This window comes from Mesoplodon bidens (genome assembly GCF_964165515.1).
Source record: "Mesoplodon bidens genome assembly, chromosome: 11".
Lineage (NCBI taxonomy): Eukaryota > Metazoa > Chordata > Mammalia > Artiodactyla > Ziphiidae > Mesoplodon > Mesoplodon bidens.
Genome location: NC_138167.1, coordinates 63,761,477 through 63,782,493, shown reverse-complemented (window position 1 = coordinate 63,782,493; position 21,017 = coordinate 63,761,477). Strand labels below are relative to the sequence as shown.

Genomic DNA, 21,017 nt, shown 5'->3' with positions numbered 1-21,017 from the left:
ATTCATCCTTGCCCCTTAATGAGTTGGCAAAGTTTAACACTGGCGTGGCGGCTACCCCCTCGCTCCTGCACCCGTGAGGGCCTGGTGCCCAGATGGGGCGCTTCTCTGGCAGCCTGACCGATGTTAGTGAGTCCGGCAGCCCTCACATCTCTCCTTTCCCGCTTTGCCCTGGCCTCCTTTCGACTCAGGTCAACCCCGAGGGTGAGGGTGGAGGGCTCTTCAGGGATTTTACTTGGTGCCACAGACCAGCGGGGACTCCTTGGGTGAGTCTGGCTCTTGGAGCCTCTGCTTCTTTCCCTGTAAAATGGAAACGGGGAGACTCATCTCACTCACAGCGTGTTTGGAGATGGGTATGTTCTTTGCAGATAAGTAGAGAGGGCTCAGTGCACAGCGGGTGCTCAGGAAATACATTCAAGGAAGCTTGGGTGATGAGTGGTCTCTGGTCTGGTCCTGCTATTTGGGCCTTGGGGAGTGGGTAGGGAGGCGCCAGCCTGCTGCCCACACTGGGGGAGCCTAGGCCACACAGCGGCAGGTTTGGGGGAGAGAAGAACTGCAAGGGGCTCCGGTGCCTCAACTCCCCAACCTCTCGCTTGGCAGGGGCAGTGGGACAGGGACACGGCCCCCTGGGCAGTGGTCTTGTACCTGGGATCTTGCCTGGCTCCAGAGCTGGTGCATAAATGCCAGTGAAGACATGTCCACCAGCTGATGAGAGCGTGAGGCACACACACAGCACAGAGACTGTCATACTCAGGAGAGCAACTGTTTATTGATTTTTTTTCTAAAATACTATGCGTTTAAAGAAACACCTAAACTGAAAAGACGTGACAATTTTTGGTACATCTGTAGCAAAGGAATGAGGATTTCTGCTGGTAAGTGTTCATGACAGACAGACACACATCCATTTTCCAAGCAAGACATCAAGCTCACTGGAAACACTGAATAAAATGCATAGCTTGTGATGGCAGCAGCCATTTCTCCAATGTCTGAGTTACACAAAATAAAGGTTATCCCTCCCTCCCCTGCCCCATGATTACAGTGTAGCTTCCTGCCCCAGCACGCCTGCTCCCTGATGACTAAGGATGCTGAGAAGAGACCCTCCTGCTAGCAGGGTGAGAGCCAGCTTTTGTTTGCTCAGGAGGAATACAGATGACAGTGAAATCTGCAACTGCTGGAAAGACACGGGAGGTTTGTACAGTGTTCTGCTACAGAAAGGACTAAGGCTAGTTAGAAGTTGGACCCACAGCTAGCCAGTGAGGACAGACTTCCCTACAGCAGGCTCCACTTCAGAGAGGCCCAGGGCCCGAGCCCGGAGGGTCTCAGCTGACCAGCCAGGCCTGTGCCCAAATGCCACGGTCTAAAAGCAGTTTACAAATTAAACCCACTGTCAAAAGCTGTTAAATCTCATTAACACAGTAGACGAGCTCTTTAGATTCTCTGAATATCAAATAATATATACAGATATACACCAAGACATGACAGTCTAATATAAAGCATCTTAACTATAGATGCATTCACTTGCAAAGTTAGTCTTATTTTTCAACCTTTCAAATCACTGATAAAATTGTTAATTTGCATGAGTGAAGTTTTAAGCACAGAGTGAAAATAGCTTTTAAATATGGTGACTTAGAGGGTACTACATAAGGTTATTTGCGAAACTCACATTTGGATGCCCCAAATGTGGACAGCGTTCACGACAGGAATCCAACCATGTGTTCCCATCTTTCTACTGCAATCTCTTGTCTCAAACATTGTCTGTCCAAATGAGCTACGGGCTCTCGCAGCTTGCCCCAGGCGGTGGCATGGTTGATTAACAGTACGACATGGAAATAGAGATATTTCCTTAAGACTGGTGTACATCCATCTATGCCATAATTTAAGTATAAATGAATGGAAGAACATGTATATAAAAAAGTAACTGTACACAGCCTTTAAATTAAAAACCTCAAAGTCCTCCCTCAGAAAATGGCATGTAAGTTTGTTCATCTAAGTTGCAGGTGATGGGACTCATCAGAGAAAGTAATCAGTGGAACCGGAATCAGTGGAACCCACCATGACCATGGACTTGGAGGAGAGGAGGAAAGACAAGGTCAAGAATATACAGATCCATGATAAGCCAACACACGGCGAGTGGGAGAGCGGGGGCAGGGGAGGGTCCCGGCGATTTCTGTTGTACTGCATCTTCCTGTGCTCAGATCTCTCCATTTGCACTGTGGAAAGGGTGCCGAGTCCCAGGTAAAATGACCAGCTTGTCTGCCTTCAAGAGACACCATGAAGCCAAGAGCAATGGAACCATCATCTTTTGCAGGAAAAGGAGTGGATGCCCACACAGCTGGCTGGAGGCACCAGAGGCCGGGGCCAATGGCTAACAGAGCTCCTGGGACCTCCACCTCCACCCCTCCGCCAGCCAGCCCACCAGCCCATCACTGGATCGCCTCGACGTAATTCGCTGGGTACAGGCCAACCTGTCCGTTGTCCAAGCGTCCCTTGCACCAGCCCTGCTCATCCTCATCCTCTATCTTGGTCAGCTCATCCCCTGCAAGACAAAAAGGAAGCAGTCTTGCTGACCACAGGGTCAGAGAATCACCCTCATGTTTTAGCCCCCACCCTGGGCCCAGAGAGGGTCCCTCACTTGGGTGGGAAGGGCAGGCATTCTCCTGGGGGCAACGTGGCCCGAGGGCCTGGCTCTTTCTCTATCAAGTTGCATCTGAGGTTTCGTGTTTAGCTATGGGGGCCTCTGAGAGATCTAAAGGTCCCGGTCTTTCACACAGTGATCCTAAAGCAAGCCGTTCTCAGTTGCTAGTGGGGCTCCCACAGAGACTGCAGAATTAAATGCCGCAGGACTTCTGCCTCCCTGACTGTCCCAGGCCAGGTCAGAGGAATCCTTTCACAGGGTCCGTGCCCCCCCCCCTCACAGCCCTGTACTGCCATCCTTCCTTCCCCTGGGCCCTGGCCCGCCTGATCTTCTTGTATCTCCTCCAGCACTTGTTGTCATGGTCTTGGTGCCTTCATTTAATGTGTCTAGACTGCAGGCTGTGGGAGGGTTGGGGACCCATTATTCTATCCCCAGCACCTAGCTCAGAACATTTGTCCTCTGACTTAAGGAAATCAACCCCTCCCCACACTGAGAGTGTTGGCACGGTTCTGGAATCTCCCCATGGCTCTGTGTTAGTGCAGTTTGATTTATCTTTTGTTTGTTCAAGCATGAAGGAACCTCTACATCACACCAAGGCCCTGGGTGGTGAAGGAGATACAGACACGAGAGAGGGACAGATGGAGCCCTGGTCCCTCAAGGAGACAGGCCAAGTGACAAGGACCAAAGGTGTGGTCAGGGCTGAGGTGGAGGGAGGTCCAGGCCTGGCATTTTCCTATTCAGGACAGACAGAGCAGTCCAGACCAGGGGACAGGAAGGAGCTCTGGCTGGTGACCACCCTGCAGAGATGGCTGTGGGAACTGGCAGCAGACAGGCCAGCTGAGGCCTGTCCTTATTGTTCAGTTTGCAGCTTTGTATTTCTTGTTGGCATTTTGGTCCATTTTTCAGGCTCAGTTGCATTTTTTTCCCTCAGGCAATTAAGCCTTGTTTAGCAACATTTCCCTGACTCCTTATTTTGTGTAGCAGCCACACTGATCCAGATGCCTGGGGGTCCAATACCTGGGCTGCTGGGAGACCTGGCCAAGGCCCCGCCCCTGGGGCCTAGTTTCCTCACCTGTGGACCGGGGGAAGGGGTGGGTGGGGGGCGCTGTGAGGACTAAGTGTTAAAACACAAAAGGGCCCTGGGTCCACGTAGCGAGCACTCGGTAAACGGGGGCTGCCGTTACTCCCACGAGCGATGGTTCTTCTGCCCGCTGTGCACCCGACCTGCTGCTGTCAGCACCCGTGCTCGTGCACGTCTGGCTTGGCAACATCAGGAGCGAATGCAGGGGGCCGAGGTGTGGCGTGCTGAGCGGTAAACCTCATCTTCGCCCACCCCCAGGTGCCCCCGTGGGCCCCTGGCAGGGCCGACACTGACGACTGGTGCTTCTCCCATCAGGCCCTGATGAGCGAGGCTGCCCGGAGCCAACGGGGCACCAGCTCTATGATGCTGTCACGTGGTGAAAAGTGCCCCAAGGGAAGACTCCACAGGCGCCCAAGGCCCAGAGAAGGGGAGAGCGGCCAGAGCGTGCTGAAGACAGAGGAGGCAGTATGGGCCGGGAACTAACGTCATGTCGGGGAAAAGAAAAATAACACAGAAAACAGACGAAACTAATAGGAACCTTCCAAGTTGTGAAAATGTAAACCGGTGACTAGAAACATTCATTTCAGTTTGCTTTTGGTAATTCACCGGGAACAGAAGGAAACATTTTAAATCTATAAAACTGCTGACTAATCCATTAGGTAAAATTTAGAGGGAATTCCCTGGCAGTCCAGTGGTTAGGATTTGGTGCTTTCACTGCCGGGGACCAGGTTCAATCCCTGGTCAGGGAACTAAGATCCCGCAAGCTGTACAGCGGGGCCAAATGAGAAAAAAAAAAGATTTAGAAAGAATGAGAAATTAAAAATCAATCAATCAACAAACAAAGCAGGGGGGAAACAACCCCAACCAAAGATGTCAGAAAACTCGACGTAATTCCCTGGCAGTCAAGGGGTTGGGACTCTACCCTTCCACTACAGGGGGTGCCGGTTCGATCCCTGATCAGGGAACTAAGATCCCGCAAGCTTCAAGGCACGCCCCCACGCCGCCACCAAAAAAAAAAGAAAAGAAAACTCAACAAAGGTGTTTAAAGACAGGTAAGAGGGGCTTCCTTGGTGGCGCCGTGGTTGAGAGTCTGCCTGCTGATGCAGGGGACACAGGTTCGTGCCCCGGTCTGGGAAGATCCCACATGCTGCGGAGCGGCTAGGCCCGTGAGCCATGGCCGCTGAGCCTGTGCGTCCAGAGCCTGTGCTCCGCAACGGGAGAGGCCACAACAGTGAGAGGCCCGCGTACCGGAAAAAAAAAAAAAGACACGTAAGAACTTTCTACATCCAGGGCTTCCCTGGTGGTGCAGTGGTTAAGAATCCGCCTGCCAATGCAGGGGACATGGATTCGAGCCCTGGTCTGGGAAGATCCCACATGCCGTGGAGCAACTAAGCCCGCAAGCCACAACTACTGAGCCCGCGTGCCACAACTACTGAAGCCCATGTGCCTAGAACCCGTGCTCCGCAACAAGAGAAGCCACCGCAATGAGAAACCTGTGCACCACAATGAAGAGTAGCCCCTGCTCGCAAAACTAGAGAAAGCCTGCGCACAGCAATGAAGACCCAGCGCAGCCAAAAATAAATTAATTAAATAAATAAATTTTTTAAAAAAGAAAAGAACTTTCTACAACCAGCCGGAGGCACCCAATGACCAACCCTGGGGTCGAGTGTCTGGGGAGGGCTGGCTGGCCTGCTGAGTGCGGAGAGGAGGGCTTCCGGACACAGCCCCAGCTGGGGTGGGGTGGGGTCAGAAGTGAGGGTCTGTCCCAGAGATGGAGCATGGAGGGCACACTTCAGCCTGTGCTGGTTGAGTCAGGGCCCAGCACAGCCCCTGCCCTGGAGGGATGGATGCTGAATCTGGGCCGGCTTTGAGGAGGGGCAAGGCAGAAGGAAGGAACTTGGCTCCCTTTGGGCCCACTTGGCACCAGGCCGATCAAGCGTCTCTGGACAGGCTCTAAGACAGTGCTCTTCAAATGGAGGGTTGCAACCCATTTGGTGAACTACAACCAGCATTAAAAAAAAAAAGACAGGATAGAAAATCTTCACACACAGAGCTCATACAATCAGGATCCAGACTGTTCTATTAAAACCGGGGTTTCAGCTACTGGCAGCAAAGTTGTGTTGGTGGTAGGTGTGCACACAGCATGGCTGCAGGAAGAGTGTGAAAAGCACTGCCCCAAGATGAGGCTCTGCGGGCCCACGGGCATGCTGCCTGCTATTCTGGAGTCTGGGCTCCTCTGCCAGCTGTGGGCCTCTGGAGAAAGGCTTCCCTTGGGGACCCGTAGGGCAGCTGCTTCCAGGGGGCCTGGCAATCAGCATCTCCTGTGCACAGGCCTTAGCCCTACTGGGGCAGCATGTTGGGCAAAGGCACATGGGCACCTCGCTGTCTTCTAAGCTTTGGTGTTGAGCATCTGCTACTTTTTTTTTTTTTTAATTTATCTATTTTAATTATTTATTTTTGGCTGCGTTGGGTCTTCCTTGCTGCGTGTGTGCTTTCTCTAGTTGCGGAGAGCGGGGGCTACTCTTCATTGCAGTGTGTGGGCTTCTCATTGAGGTGGCTCCTCTTGTTGCAGAGCATGGGCTCTAGGCAAGCGGGCTTCCGTAGTTGTGGCACACGGGCTTAGTTGCTCCATAACATGTGGGATCTTCCCGGACCAGGGCTTGAACCCTTGTCCCCTGCGTTGGCAGGCGGATTCTTAACCACTGAGCCACCAGGGAAGCCCCATCTGCTACTTTTAAAATGGGGGGTGGATTGGAGAACACACAAATGAAACTAGCAGGAATTTTAGCAGACTTAAAAGACAACAACCTCCCCCAGCAGGCTGGAAGCACTCGCCCCAGATGCCAGCCGGGACGGCCACCTACCAGCCTTGAAGCTCAGCTCATCGTGCTCCTGCCCTTCGTAGTCGTAAAGGGCCCGGACCCGCACTTCCGTCCCCGAGGGTGTGTCCTCGTCAAATGGATTTGAGTCCCCGTTGGCGTCCGTGGAGGAGAACGGGTTGTTAGACTCATCGTCTGACCAGTCCGTGGGGTAGCTCTGGGTCTTCTCGTAGCTGCTCACACTGCAAGAAAGGGTTGACCAGGGGCCCTGAGCACGGGGTTGGCAGAGGCCTGAGGCCCTGCCTGGAGCCTTGGTCCCCGCCCGGGTGGCCGAGGGAGCCCTGGGGCTGGGCTGGGACCCCTTCTGCAGGATCACAGCCCCCTCAGCAGCCCTGCGTGGGCAGGCTCCCTGCGGGGCCGCCCAGCATGCCCATCTTCCTGTGCTGGTGTGCCGGGACCTTGACATGGGTTAACAGAGGGCAGAGAAAAAGCAACCACAGCTCGTTAACTGGTGCCTCCCTCCCTAAGGGATCGAGAAGCCAGAGACCATCCACCAGCTGGCAGCCGGGCCACCTCCTGCAGGCCTCATGCATTGCTTTGAGTGCCGAGGGGGTGAGACCCTGGACAGAGAGGAGAGACAAAGGGAGCAAGGTGGAAACCAGAGGGAAACGGTTGTTCACCAACTTTTTGGCCTTAATGTCCTCCTTCTCACTGACGGTGCTCCCCGTGTCGTCCTCGTCCTCGAAGGGGTTGTAGCTGGACAGTGACTGCGCTGACCGTGCGGGGTTGCTCGGGACACTAAGGTCGCTACGGGGAGAGAGAGAGCTTTCAGGGGACCCCAACTCGGCGGCCCCCACGGTCCCCGGTGCTCCCAGCTGCAGGATCACAGGGCCAGGGTTTGAAGGGACAAATCAGCTCCCCGTCAAATAGGAGGAATATGTTGTTTGTGCAGAAAGCCTGTTTTAGCAAAACACTTGGCAACGCTTTGGCTGTTAATTGCGCCTTAAGTGTCTAAGAGAGAACAAGGTCTCCCTTTGCCCTCCTTGTGTCTGAACACAGTCCATCCTGAACAGGAGCCCTGAGGTGGGCACAGGCTGTCGGTGGAGCAAAGTGCTTCTGGGCTCAGGGGTTCTCTCCATAGTCTGCCCCACCTGGCTCTCTGCTGAGAGCTGGCAGCCGACAGCCTGTGGGGCTCAGCCTGGGGAGGCTCAGAGCCCTGCCGAGAGCAGGAAGGAGGCTCCGGAGCTCTCCAGACCCCACAGCGCAGCGTACCCTCTCCTTCTGACTACAAAAGGGCCCGACAGCCTCCGCCTTGGTTCTTCTGGGTCTGCAACTTCCAAAATCGGAACCAAAGCCCACTGAATAGCCCTTTCTGGGAAGAAAGGACCCCTTTTGTGCTCCAGAGAGGGAAAATCCATCTGCATAACTGTATCAACTGCCTACTGTGTGCCAGGCCCAGAGGGGACCAGAGAGAAATTTGACCCTAGCCTGGCCTGAGTGCTGACAGCCAGGTGATGAAATGCAGTGACTACAGGTACTAAGTGTAGAACAAGACGGTAGAGATAAGACAGGCCCCCAAGAGCCCAGGTACCCCACTGTAGAACTCTGAGCTGAGGGACCGCACCACTGAGCTGCAGGGCAGGGCTCCCCAGGCCAGCACCACCTCCCAAGCCAGGGCGGCACGGGGCGGGCCCACAAAGTGCTGGGGGGATGGCTCAGTCAGAGCAGGGGAGGGTAGGCAAGGAAAAGCTTCAAATGCCACCAGAGTGACCCCAAGTGGCCGGCAACTGCCTCACTGGTTTCAGGCCAGGCAAGAGGCACTGGGCCTATGCCTGCCTGCTGCCTACATCCGGGCCACATGTCTGAGACCACCAGGCCCTCCTCCCTCCTCGGCACCTTTCTCCAGCTGACCTGAGAGGGAGTTGGTGCTGGGCAGCTGAATTTGTGCAGCAGCCCTGGCCAGCCTAGGCCGCCCCACCCCATCCCTAGTCACACAGGTGCTGGCCTGACCCCTGGCACGGTGCTCACTGCTATAGTCACTTAATTAGGCCCACCAGCCCAGACGGTGGCACAGCAGCTGAATGACAAGTGGCCATGTGAGCCCAGGGAGCCTGGGCGGGGGCTTCAGTGCCCAGGGCTACAGAAAGGCCTGTGGAACCTGCGCTGACCCTTCCTAGGGAGCCACGAGCCTGAGGTGTGTTATCACCCAGCATGCCGTGGAGGCCTCTGGGCCCGGGGCCTGCAGGGCAGCCTCAGCTCTGCAGAGGACAGCAACATTTATCTGCTGGGAACTCCGTGGCCTCATCTGGCACACGCTTTCCAGGAGGTTCTAAGAACCTCAGTGCCACCTCTTGGATCCAGACTCAGTTTTAGCAAACAATGAGGTCAGAAATAACCAGTGCTCTCAGCAAAGAGGTAATTTGAAAAAGGGGGCACTTGACAACGCCCCACCCCCAAATCAGGCACCTGCATATGGCACGGGGAAGTAAGTACAAACCTGGCCAGGACACCTGAACCCTCCTGAAGGACCCCACGGCAGTGACCTCCACCTGCCCGTGTGCACCACTGGGGACACATAATGACCAGCACCTAACATCAGTTCTTCCCCTCATTTGGGGCCCAAAGCACGTTTGTGGCAAAGGCTCCCCCTCTGGATCTTTCTGCAGCTCTGGCACCAGGTGGACTGATGATTCTCTCCAGAGATGACCTTGGGCCACTGCCCGGCAGAGCGCAGGCAGACAGGGAGTGTCTGGAAAGATGGCCCTGGGGTTCCCTGCGAGGCCCCATCGGGGAGTCTCCTGGTGTCCCAGGTGGGGGCGTCCCAGCCCGTGCAGAGGACCAACGGGACCTTTCCAGGGATTGAGGCTGCCCCAGTGCCCACCTGCTGGGCTTGTTCTGCAGAGCCTGGTCGCCGGTCTGGTTGATGCCTGTCAGGGTCACACCATCAGCAGTCTTCTTCTTCTCTCTCCGGCTGAGAGTTCGATTCAGGTCTGCAGACCAGTCCTGAGCAACGGGCACCGAGGGAGAGAAATCAGGAAGTTCATTTGTTTGAGGCCACATCAGTCTAAAACACCGGCCAGCGAGCCAGTGGCCTGCCCCGCACGGTTAGTGGCGTCTAGCCTTGCTGCCTCTGCTCTCCCTTGTTTCCCAGCAGACCCTGGGCTCAGGACACCCACCACTGACCCTTCCTCACTGTGCAAGGTATGGACTCCTCAGGGGGCCTGGAGGTCAGCACCAGGCCCAGCCTGCAGGGACGGATGGATGATAAGAAGACTGGAGCCGACACTCAGGGATCCTGCATTCCAGTCCCAGGGAGACTCCCCGTCCTACCCCTGTCCTTGTGGCACTCAGCTTCCGGACCCTCAGGCCTGCAGCAGCAGACAGAGGCCTCACCAGGTTTCCTTGCGCTTCCAAAGGAGACAGAGCCCACCCTGCGAGGGGCTTGGCATTCAGTGCTGAAGACTCTCCCATTCGTGCCCTGAACTGTCAGCAGGGCAAGAGAGCTGGGCGTGGGGGCCTGAGCAAGTCTGCAGTGTGGGAAATGGGCCCTGGGTGCATACAAAATCAGGGGCCCAGGGGAGCTCCCGCATCACTGCAGGGGCAACCCGGCCACTCAAGTCTCCAAGGAGCAGTGCCCTTCCCTGCCCAGGAACGTCCTCCCCCATCCGAGCAGTGTGCTGGGGGCTAGCTAACAAAGCAAAGCAGTGTTTATCTCCCCAGAGGTTCACTATTTTTCCAGCATGTGAACAGGCTTTTATCAACTGCACTGAAAACACTGGGAGAAAAGCATGTGTGTGTACACATTTAATGAACTCTTCTCCCTGCCCCATTTCCACCCATTATCAAACAACTTTATCTGAATTAATATTTGGGATGACTTTGAGCTTTGCTTTGAGTCATGAGCTTTGCTCATGTGTAGTTATGGAATTTCAAGGCTAGAAGCCACAGTAGAAACATTCAAGTCTAACCTGGCAATTTGTCAGATGAGGAAACCAATGCCCAGAAAGAAAAGTGACTTGCCCACGCAGAGTTGGTGGCAGACCTGGGCCCTCAATCCCAAACTTAGGTCACCTATTTATTTGTTAATTATTTTCTTAACTGAAATAAGCTGACTGAGAACTCAGCTGGAACTCAGACTCCCCATAGTGACCTTTTTAAAACATTTTTTTTTGAATTTTATTTATTTTTTACACAGCAGGTTCTTATTAGTCATCCATTTAATACATATTAGTGTATATATGTCAATCGCAATCTCCCAATTCATCCCACCCCCCCCACCCGCACCCCACTTTCCCCCCTTGGTGTCCATATGTTTGTTCTCTACGTCTGTGTCTCTATTTCTGCCCTGCAAACAGGACCTTTTGAAATATAAATCCGTCCTGATGGGGTGGCTTCCAAGGGCCGATGTGATCAACACCAGGCCAACTCTGAAGGGAAGGGTCCGCTATTAACTTGGACAACAAAACAGCCTGGGCTACACTGTGGCCACGGTTCTTTAACCAGCACACGCTGTCAGAAGCAGGCTGCGAATGCCACACACAGACCCACCTGGGCTGAACACACACTGCAAGAGGTTTGGAATTCAATAAGTTAGCCATAAAATAGGAACTTACTTCATCCTTGTGGCATGAAAAATGAAAACAAATAATTTCATTAGAGGAAGGAAGCATGATCCTGTAAGAGCTGCAAGCATGCACCACATGCAGGCGTGGGTTCCCGGCCTGTGGGACCCACAGAGAGAAGGGCCACCATGGGCTCTGGCCAGGACACCCACCCCAGCAAGACTGCCTGTCAGGTCTTCCTTTCCAGACCATTCTGTTCTCTGGGTAGGGATGACCAACCCTAAGGGATCTGGGGGTTGGAGGGGGTACATGTCACAGAGGGTTTCCTGAGCCTCTCCTGAGAGCAGCAAACACTCCCTGCAGAGGAGAATCCAGGTGTGTGCACAAGTCCCATCACCAACTTGCTTCTTGCCCATGTGCCATCACCAGGGGGAGGAGAAGCCGGGCTGTGCTGTCTCCTCTAGGTCCACTTCCACCTGGGAAGGCCCCGGGCCTCTGCTCTTGGCCCCTGTTGGGAGCCAGTGTCCTAAAGGCAGTGCAGGGGGAATGCTCAGCTGCAGGGACCCACACTGTCATCTGGAGAAGCTTTCTTGAGAAACTCCAGAAAACAGAGGCACAGGGATGTGGACTGAAAAAACTATAGGCTGGGTCGGGGCCAAACAAGCTTCTGTGTGGTGGGCCCAGGGGCAATACCCAGTATGGACCAGGTCACTGAACCTCCAGCCACCAAGAAGATCGGGGCTGTTGTCATCCCCGTTTTACGCATGGGAAAACTGAGTCACAAAAAGGGCAGATGACTTGCTCAGCATCCCACAGCTAGTAAGTGCTGAGGCAGGACCTGAGTGCAGCCTGGGCTCCAGCCACTACCGAGTCAGTGGGGCCAGGTGGTTGGAGTCCAAGGCAGAGGGGGCTGCCTCCAGCATCCTCTCCAGGGGAGGCAGCAGCCATGGCCCTGTGGGGCCCTTCCCAGCCCCTGCTTTGCCACGAGGTGGGGAGAGTCCTTCCCCTCAGAGAACAGGGTGGTGGGACTTGTGGCCACTGCCTTCGCTGCTATCAGCAGGAGGCCAGGTGGGGCCTGGGGACCCAATTCTAGGGCTGGAAGAATCTTGAGATCCCCAGGCCCTTGAATTTTGCATGTAAAGATACTGGACAGCTTGGACCCATGAAAATGGGAAAAGAAGAAAGTTAATCCTACACCAAAGTTGGTTGAATTTATATAAGAAGATAAGGAAAAGCCCTCATGTGAAGGGTAAGAACAGGTACATACTGAGACCATGCTCCCCTCTCGTCCTGGACCAGAGGCTGCTGAGCTGGTGCTCTTGGCCCACCAGGCCTGGAATGCACTGTGGCCACTCCTTCCCTGGCCATCCCGCAGGGTTGAGCAGGGAACTGTAACTCCTGCAACTCCTGGGACTCACCACGAAGGGAATGCCAGATGGTCAACAAGTGACCATCAAAGTTCTCAATTACAAAGAACATAATTGCATCTTCACCAGGGATTCAGAAGGCCCTTTGGTAATCCTGAAGCCCCCCAGAACATTAAACAACCACTTGGTTTCTAGGGTTGCCATGTGTAAAGGCTGCCACATAAACAGGGCACAGGCCAGCTCTGAGTTGGATGGAGAAAGAACGGTGTATGACTGGACCCTGTGGGCCTAGGCCCCTCCCAGGCCAACAGGTCACAGGCAGAGCCTCCTCTTACCTCAAACTGTGGCCAGTTCATGGACATGCCTGGCCCGTGGTTGGCTCTGAACCACCTCAGGTCCTCCACTGCATCGGCAGCTTTGATGCTCTGCTCCAGGTCTCGGTAAATGTTTTTGTAGCTAAATCAGAGACAGAAGCGTGACTCTTTCTGAAGGAAGGGAAGGCCAGCCCTCAGCCTCGCCCAGGGCCTGCCTAGAGCTGGCGCCATGGTCTGCAGCCGCACGAGAGTCGACTTCACAGGGCAGATCAGACCCCTGCCCTGGCTCAGCTGGACGGTCATCTGGCCGTGATGCACACAGAATGGGACAAACAACAACCACGGCGTGGAAGCCACAGCTTCAGCTTCTGACAAATCAAACCAGGTGGCAACAACCTGGCTTTGCTGTGTGTCAGAGAATACAAAAGGTGCTGGCATCTGGGCCACACGGGCCACCAATCTGTGTGGTCCCATTTAACCAGGTCCAGAATTCAGTGTCAGAAAGCTCCCCCTCATCCCTTCAAAAAAGCAGGAAGGTTTACCCTCAGCTGTGCAAAAACAGTAAACGAAGACTGGCCAGTGCTGTGGTGGCTGCAGACCCCATGAGCCACCTGCGGGGACTCCTGCTTCTGCTTGAGCGCTCAGAGCAGCTTGCCTCCCTAGGAAGCTGACCATGTCAGACAGGAGTATGACTGCTGCGGGTCCTGGTGTTTTCACTTCTCGTCTGTATGGCTAGCAAGTCAGTTACCCTCTCTGGGCCTGGCCTCAGTGTCTTCCTCCGCTGAGTGTGCATAATGTCACCTGTTATGGGGTGAACTGTGTCTTCCAAAAAAGATAGTGGTGGAGTCCTAGGCCCCAGTACCACGGAATGGGCCCTTATTGGGAAATAGGATCTTTACAGAGGTAATCTGTAAATTAAAAAAACACCTTTTTATAAAAAGGGGGAAATTTGGGTACAGAGACAGAGGGAAGACAATGTGAAGACACAGAAGACGGCCATGTGACTGGAGTGATGCGTCTCATCTACAAGTCAAGGAAGGCCAAGGATTGACCCCAAACACCAAAAGCTGGAAGAGGCAAGGAAGAGTCCTCCCCTACAGCAGAGCCGTCAGAGGGAGTGAGGCCCTGCTGACACCTTGATTTCAGAAGCGCAAGAGAAGAAAATTCTGTTGTTCTAGGCTGCCCAGGTTTTGGTATTTCATTATGGCAGCCCTAGAACACTACTACACCATCTCCTCCCCAGGGTGGCTTGGAGGACTAAGGGAAGCAAGGCACATCAACCGAGGACAAGTCCTCGCACGATGGGAGTTACTCCACCCGCAGAAGAGCCTGGCAGCCCCAGCCCTGCCCCAGCCGGCGGTGCAGCCTTGGGCAAGTCCCTTAACCACGCCAGCCTGCTCCCTCATCAGCAAGATGGGGAATAATGCCCCTCCTTCATAGACACTCATAAGGATCCATTAGTTGTTGGCAGAGGAGCTGAACAATCAATAATCGTTGCTTTTGGTGTTTTTGCTATTAGAAGGAGACAAAAGGAATGTAATTTCCTACTCACGACAAGCTTTAACTTGTGAGTCATTTCTAAATGGCTCTGCTATGTGGATGACAGAAGTCTAGGTCCAGGGTTAGCACAGGCCTCTGCCCTGACGAAGGTGTCATGGGACCAAAGACAAGGAAAGTATGGAAGGAATATCACAGCCTCCACGTCTCCGTTCAGAACTGAGTCTCTGAGGGTCTGTGCTGCCCAAGGCTCATAACCACTGGAAGTCAAGGAACAAGCTGGCAGCCAGCTGCTCTGGATTGAAAGGACCTCGTAAAGGTCCTCAAAGAAAGGCCATCCCGGGGGCAGGGTGTGCCAGCCTCGGAACTGCTCGACTTGCTCCCGAGTTGATTTCAAACGTGCAACTGTGGCGGGTCTGAGCCGCGGCCCTCCCTTCCTGCCCAGACGCAGAGGACTGCACCCAGAGCTGGCAGAGAGTGGCAGGCGGCCATCCGACTCAGGCCAGCGAGCAGCTGTCCCAGGCAGTAGGACACTGCATGGCCACAGGCAGGCTTGGCCAAAGGGCCCTCCCTGGGCAGGGGAACTTAAGACCTTCTGACAAGCACTGCCACCCCAAGGCTGGAGAGCAGCAACTGATCTGTATTCCAAAGAAACTTTCCGCTGACTTCCCTGGGATGTGCTTTTCAGCTAAGGGACACTTACCTGGCCACGTTCGACAGGTCTAGGTGCTTCTGAACCTCCAGCAGAACTTCCCGGAAGAAGCGCAGGCGCTTCTCCTCAAACTGCTGGCACTGCTCAAACACCTGCTCCATGCCCTCCATGTACTGCGGCGTGCCCTGGCCCAGCTCCTTTAGGGACTTCTCGTACTTCTCTTTGGTCTACAAGAAAGTCCAGGCACACGAGTTGAAGACTAACTTCCACTCAGCCCTCTTCCCTCTGACCGAGAGCGAGCGAGCCCGCCTCTGCACCACCCTGTCCATCACCCAGCCCTTGTCCCCCTCCACCACTTCTGAATCCATCAGCATCTAGACTACTCCTCAGGCAACCCTGCATCCAAGAAGCACCCGATCTATTTCCTTTGCCCCGCAAGCTCCTGCCCAGAGGACTCAAGCCCCACCTCTGCTCCTGAGGGGCACCCACCCAATCTGGCTGTGAAACAGCCCTCCGCACTCCACACGCCAGGCCCCCCAGGCTCATCTTGGATGCTCTCCCCACCACCAATGTAGCCCTTGGGGAAAGCTGCTCCGTCCCCCCAGCCGCCCCAGATTCCAAAACCCAAAGAGCACAAGCTCCAGAGTCTGACAGAGTTCCAAGTTCAAGTCCCAGCCCCTCCACTTCTGAAATGCAAATCACACTCCCGGCATCTGCCAGGGCTCTCAGCTGGAGTAAGACCCAAACAGGTAGCCACTGGGGAAGAGGCGGTCACTTGGAGCCCAGTGTGCGTGGCCTCGAGCCCCATGTCACTCGCCCGTGTCCTCTCTCCCACGGGGAAGGGCTGAGCCTCGGATCTTGCCCACAGCAGAAGTGGCTCGACAGTTACCTTAAAGGCAAGATCACAGGGCTCCGAGCGCCAGACAGACCCGTGGCCAAAGCCTGTGCCGCTCGTCTTCTGGGAGCCTCGCTTTCCTTCTCAGAAAACGGAGTACTTCTACTTCACAGTATCCTGATACTCAAATGAGGTGACAGACAAGGACACCGAGTGGCACCAAGGCATTCAAAGGAGTCCTAGTCCCGTTTCCTCCAGCCCAAGACATCCCCAACACAGCTGTTCCTCCCCAGACTGTCCTCAAGAAGGGGTTTTACCAGAAAGAAAATATGAATATAGGTATGTCCTATTCTCAAGGGTGCCTAGGGACAGAGTGTCATGTTTTTAGCCTAAGAGCCATGGCTAAAGTTAGCACGTTTACCTCGCAGGGATGTGCCCGGGGTCAGTAAACCCATGCAGTCTTCCCTGCACCCCACGTTTTTTTTTGTTTGTTTTTTGTTTTTAATATTTATTTATTTATTTGGCCGCACCGGGTCTTAATTGCGGCCCATGGACCTTAGCTGTGGCATGCGGGATCTTTTTAGTTGCGGCCTGTGGGATCTAGTTCGCTGACCAGGGATTAAACCCGGGCCCCCTGTATTGGGAGTGCAGAGTCTTAGCCACTGGACCACCAGGGACGTCCCCCCACCCCGACATGGTTTTGACAGTTGCTGGGACCATCAAAGTGATGGCAGCCTCCGAGGGTAAAGTTAGGGATGGCAGGGCTGGGGCCGCTCATTTAACACAAGCCTTTTCCACTATCAAGACCCTGAAAAATGGGGGCTGATCACAGATGGATGGGCTGGCCACCTAGGAACTTTGCTTTTCTGTTCCTGACGACAGCGTGGGACCTTCTGAGGAAGCAATGAACCCTCCCTGAGCTTTTGCAGGACCCCGTGCTTTTAAGACCAAGCCCTGGCCTCAGGGCCCAGCCCCTGCCACCTCTAGAGCAGCTTCTCTGCCCCCATTTGGGATCCAAGTCTACTCGCCACCTCCCCTGCTCCTCTCCCAGACGACTTTCTCTGACTCATGCCCTGGAAGACTCCCCTTTATGCTCCAAAGAGACCCTCTTCTTGAAGCCTTCCCCAACCTCCAGAGAGCAGGCCTGCCCACCCCCGGAGTCCCCACTTCTGCCCCTCACCCCTCGCCTGCTATCTTTGGTTCCTTGTTCTCTTCTAAGCCTCCTGCCTTGGCTGGGCTTGGGTCCTCTATGACCCCAGAAAAAGGTCATCCCTGCCAGAGTTTGGGCATCCCCAGCAGGAGCATGGCTCCATAGCTGCTCTGGTTATTCATCATCATCAACTGCCCATGCCCATATGTGCGAGGCCCCTCGCAGCAGCTTGAGCTCAGAGGCCCAGAGACAAGCAGCTGTGGGTTCAAACACCAGTGGTGCCATCAGAGTGACACAGAGCAACCACTTCTTGGGATCCTTCACCATTCGGTAACCTCCCTGGACCCCTGGTCGGCGGGGGGGGCTTCACCTGGCCTGTGCTCACGAGCAGCCCTGTCCCAGCACAGGCCACGTAGAGAGCACGGTCATCGGTCATCGCCATTTGGGGAACTGCCAGCACAGAGAAAGTTCCCAATAAATATTCACGGAGTGAAATGAGAGGCAACCCTCACCCTCACGTGGACTGTAATACATAGCACAGAACGTGAGAGGTTCCTTTCTGATGGATGCTGCAAGATGCCGTCACTGCCTGGCCAATAAGAAACACAGGAGGACATGTGCAGCCAGTTAGTGTTGGTTTTTAGAAACTGCTAAGAAGGGCAGCGGTAGTGAGTTGCCCTCCTCTCCAGGCCAGCTCTCAGCCTACAAGGACCATCGTGCCCCGAGGTCACTGGCCAGACCACAGAGGCAGGGAGGGAACCCTCTACAAAGTGCCCTGGTCATCCTGACATGTGCCTTACGTCTGACCTCAGGCCCTGGGTTTGTTTTGCCAGTGTATCAATTTGGTGGAGTCTGTTCTGGGTGGTTGTAAAACACGAAAGGCATGCATCTCTCTTTCACACACACACACCTGGGTATGGAGATGCCTCATCTCTCCTCTAGGCACTTTCCTGGGCACCCAATTCCCTGTGTACCTGATGAAGGCAGCTCCTAGAGTCCCCCCAGCCTGTGTTCCTTGAGTCCAGGTGCCCCCCACATTCAGCAGGTGGTCCCAGGTTCCTCACCTGATCCCATGGAGGAGGTCCCCAGGCTGCTCCACAACCCCAGGTTCCTGGCTCAGGCCCAGTCTTAGAGACAGGCGCGGGGGTGGAGGGATTCTCCCCGAGGGATTCTGACACGCGCTCTGAGCAATGAACCCCCGTCTCCCACCCTCCTTGCTGGGCGAGGACACAGCAGTGAGGAGCACTGGAGAGGGCACAGGCTCTCCCAGGCTCACATCACTGGGTGGCAACTGACTGCACCTCTCCGAGGTTCCTCCGTTTCCTACGTCACAAAACAGAGATGACACCGCCTAATTCCCTGGGGCTCAGTGATGCTCATCCGAGGCCCGAAAAGGTGGGCAGGTAGTAACACATCAGCTCGGGACTCCTGCTTCCCCTTTCGGGGCCACGACCTATTCCTGAAGTGTACCTCCTAACGTCACCTCTTTCTCCAAATCCAGGCTGGGACTCTCTTCCGTGAACACTGCGTAGCAGGGCAGGCCCTTGACAGGGGCCCAGCCCTTAGAACAGAGCAAAGGAGGAGGGTGGGGCTGGGGGCCAAGCTGGGAGCCAAGGGCACAGGCCCAGAGCCTTGCTCACATCAGCCCTCCCCTCCCAGGCTCTCGAACCTTCTCCCGGTGGCTCCCTGCCGCAACGCCCCAAGCGCCTTGCTTGGCCTGCGTTGCAAGGCCACCTGCCGGCCGTCTGGTCCTCATAACCCTCCGAACCAGCGCACCCGTCAGCTCCCCGCTGCTGGCATCCACAACTCGTGTCCTGCACGAGCTCTTCCCTCCCGCTGCCCCACTGCCCTGTCCCCCGTGCACAGGAGTCACCCGTTGCCCCTGCCTGCCCAGAACTTGGGTCTGCCCCGGTCCTGAGGTGGGCACTAATGGCTGTGGCAAGGTAAGGCGAGACCTTGAGGGCAGGAATGTGTTTCATTGATGCAGCCGTTCTGTCCGAGCATCCGACCAAGCAGCGACAAAGGTACGCTGCGTGCCAGATACGTGAACGGGTGAGGCGTACGTTCTCAATATGTAAAGAGAAGTCCACAGTTTACCTTAAGAACATCTTGCTTGCATTTTTCTACTTTGTCTTGCAATTTCTTAAGCTGTTCAGGGTTGAGGGATGGATCCGCTTTGCTGTTGGTTTCTCGTGATATTGCCAGCTTCTCCTCTTTGCACGCTGCGTGGTAGGCTTTCTTTGCTGCTTCTACCTACAGGGAGAATGAGCTCCTGAACACCACGTTTAAAGTTCAAAATCCTCGCTAGAGGTTACACAGACTGTGGGAAGTGCTTGCGCTCTCAAGAGGAGAGGAGAGAGCAGGTACAAAGCTGTATGTTCAGTATAATTACAACAAGTACAACAGAGGAGTTCATTCATCAACTATTGACGGAGCGCCTGCTTTGCTGTCAGGAAACATGTAGGCAGTAGGGGCACAGTGCCAGTCAAAGAACCTGGGCTCTCATGGAGCTTACCGTCTAGCTGGGAGAGGCAACCCCAAGAAACAGTGCAAGTACAGAGTAAATTAGAAGGTGGCAAATGCCAAGGAGGAGAATAAAGCAGGGAGGAGAGGCAGGTGCACTGGGTGGGTCTGGGCTGGTAGAGCGGTACATGGAATGGTTAGAGAAAACCACGCACTTGACATGGAGCAAGAATGTGACGGAGGTGTGGATCTGAGGCAAGAGCTGGCAGGCAGCTGGAAACCTAACGCAAGAAGAGTGTAATGCTGGGAGGAAGGATTATGGGCACATTCCACACGCACACATGTGTATATATAGATAGGGATGTGTGTGGATTTGTGTGTATATATGTAATTTAATAGACACTTCTTACTTGAGCCAAAGTCACAGATTTCATTCTAGAGAAGAAAGATGAGTTTGTAACCACTGCCTCATGAGGGAGATAGTGTCATTACAAATGGGACCAGAGACGAGAAGGAAGAGAAAGGAGACGTGGCAAAAGCCAAGGCACAGAGCAGAGAAGGAAAGCCTGTTGTTACAACCTGAAGACGGAGGTCTGTTCCGGGTGATTCTGAGAAGGAGGAAGGCGGTGCAGCTCCTGAGAAAAGCCAGTGGCAGGAGTAGGGTTGGAAGAAAGTGGCAGGTCCACCCTGAGCCTGGGCAGACCAGGCTGCAGGTCCTCATGTGCTGAAGGCTGGGGGGTAGGTATGACAGCCTCCAGCAAGCCAAGGCTGGGTGAGACTCAATGGTTTCCATTTGCTACTTTTACAAAAATGAATATCAGCATCATTGCAAATTTGAGAGAAAAACCCAGACAAGAGAAAGAACAATTTAAAATTATCCTTTTTACTAGTCCAGATGGACTTTTAAGTCTCTGTAATAGACAATTTCCCAGGGTTGTGGGAGGAATTGTTGGTGGTTAAGAGCTAGGGTTTTCCATCTAGGATATTAATTACTAGCTCCTGAGTGCTACCAACAGGTCTTCTAAAACTGTGCTATTCAAAATGTAGTCCTTAGACCAGTGGGCGTGGCATCACTTGGGAGATTATTAGAACTGAGCATTAATAGGCCCCGCTTCTTTTTTTTTTTTTCGGCGGTGCCACGTGGCATGCGGGATCTTAGTTCCCCGACCAGGTCCTCGTCAATGTAAGCACTGAGTCCTAACCACTGCACCATCAGGGAAGTCCCACAGGCCCTACTTCGGACCTACTGAATCATTATATCTGGAGGTGGGGCCTGGGAATCTGGGTTTTAGCAAGCTGCTTAAATTTAAGAAGCACTATTCTCCAATAGTTTAACCTCAGATAACCTTTGGCAACTGTGGATTTAATTTTTTTTTAACTTTTTTTTTTTAAGTATAGTTGATTTACAATGTTGCTCCAATCTCTGCTGTACAGCAAAGTGACTCAGTTTTACAGATACACGTTATTTTTTTAATATTCTTTTCCATTCTGGTTTACCCCAGGAGATTGGATATAGCTCCCTCTGCTATACAGTAGGACCTTGGTGTTTATCCATTCTAAATGTAATAGTTTGCACCGATTTAATATTCTTGATAGACCAGAAGGTTCATGATATGGAGTTATTGGGGGGGAAAAAAAAAGAGAG

At 54.0% G+C, this 21,017-nt stretch overlaps 1 protein-coding gene across 3 annotated transcripts in view; it reads right to left on the bottom strand.

Annotated features, from left to right (window-relative positions):
- Positions 1-747: 747 nt before the first annotated feature.
- Positions 748-21,017, bottom strand: part of PACSIN2 (protein kinase C and casein kinase substrate in neurons 2) — a 141,145-nt gene continuing 120,875 nt past the window's right edge. For 2 of the 3 annotated variants that reach the window (XM_081250323.1, XM_081250324.1), the window contains exons 5-11: positions 19,007-19,162; positions 14,976-15,151; positions 12,797-12,917; positions 9,414-9,535; positions 7,217-7,339; positions 6,578-6,774; positions 748-2,533 (exon numbers count right to left, since the gene is read on the bottom strand). In XM_081250323.1, coding sequence (XP_081106449.1) covers positions 2,421-2,533; positions 6,578-6,774; positions 7,217-7,339; positions 9,414-9,535; positions 12,797-12,917; positions 14,976-15,151; positions 19,007-19,162 — 1,008 coding nt within the window. In that variant the 3' untranslated portion in view covers positions 748-2,420. The remainder of the gene's footprint in view (positions 2,534-6,577; positions 6,775-7,216; positions 7,340-9,413; positions 9,536-12,796; positions 12,918-14,975; positions 15,152-19,006; positions 19,163-21,017) is intronic. The other variant, XM_081250325.1, reaches the window with a different exon arrangement.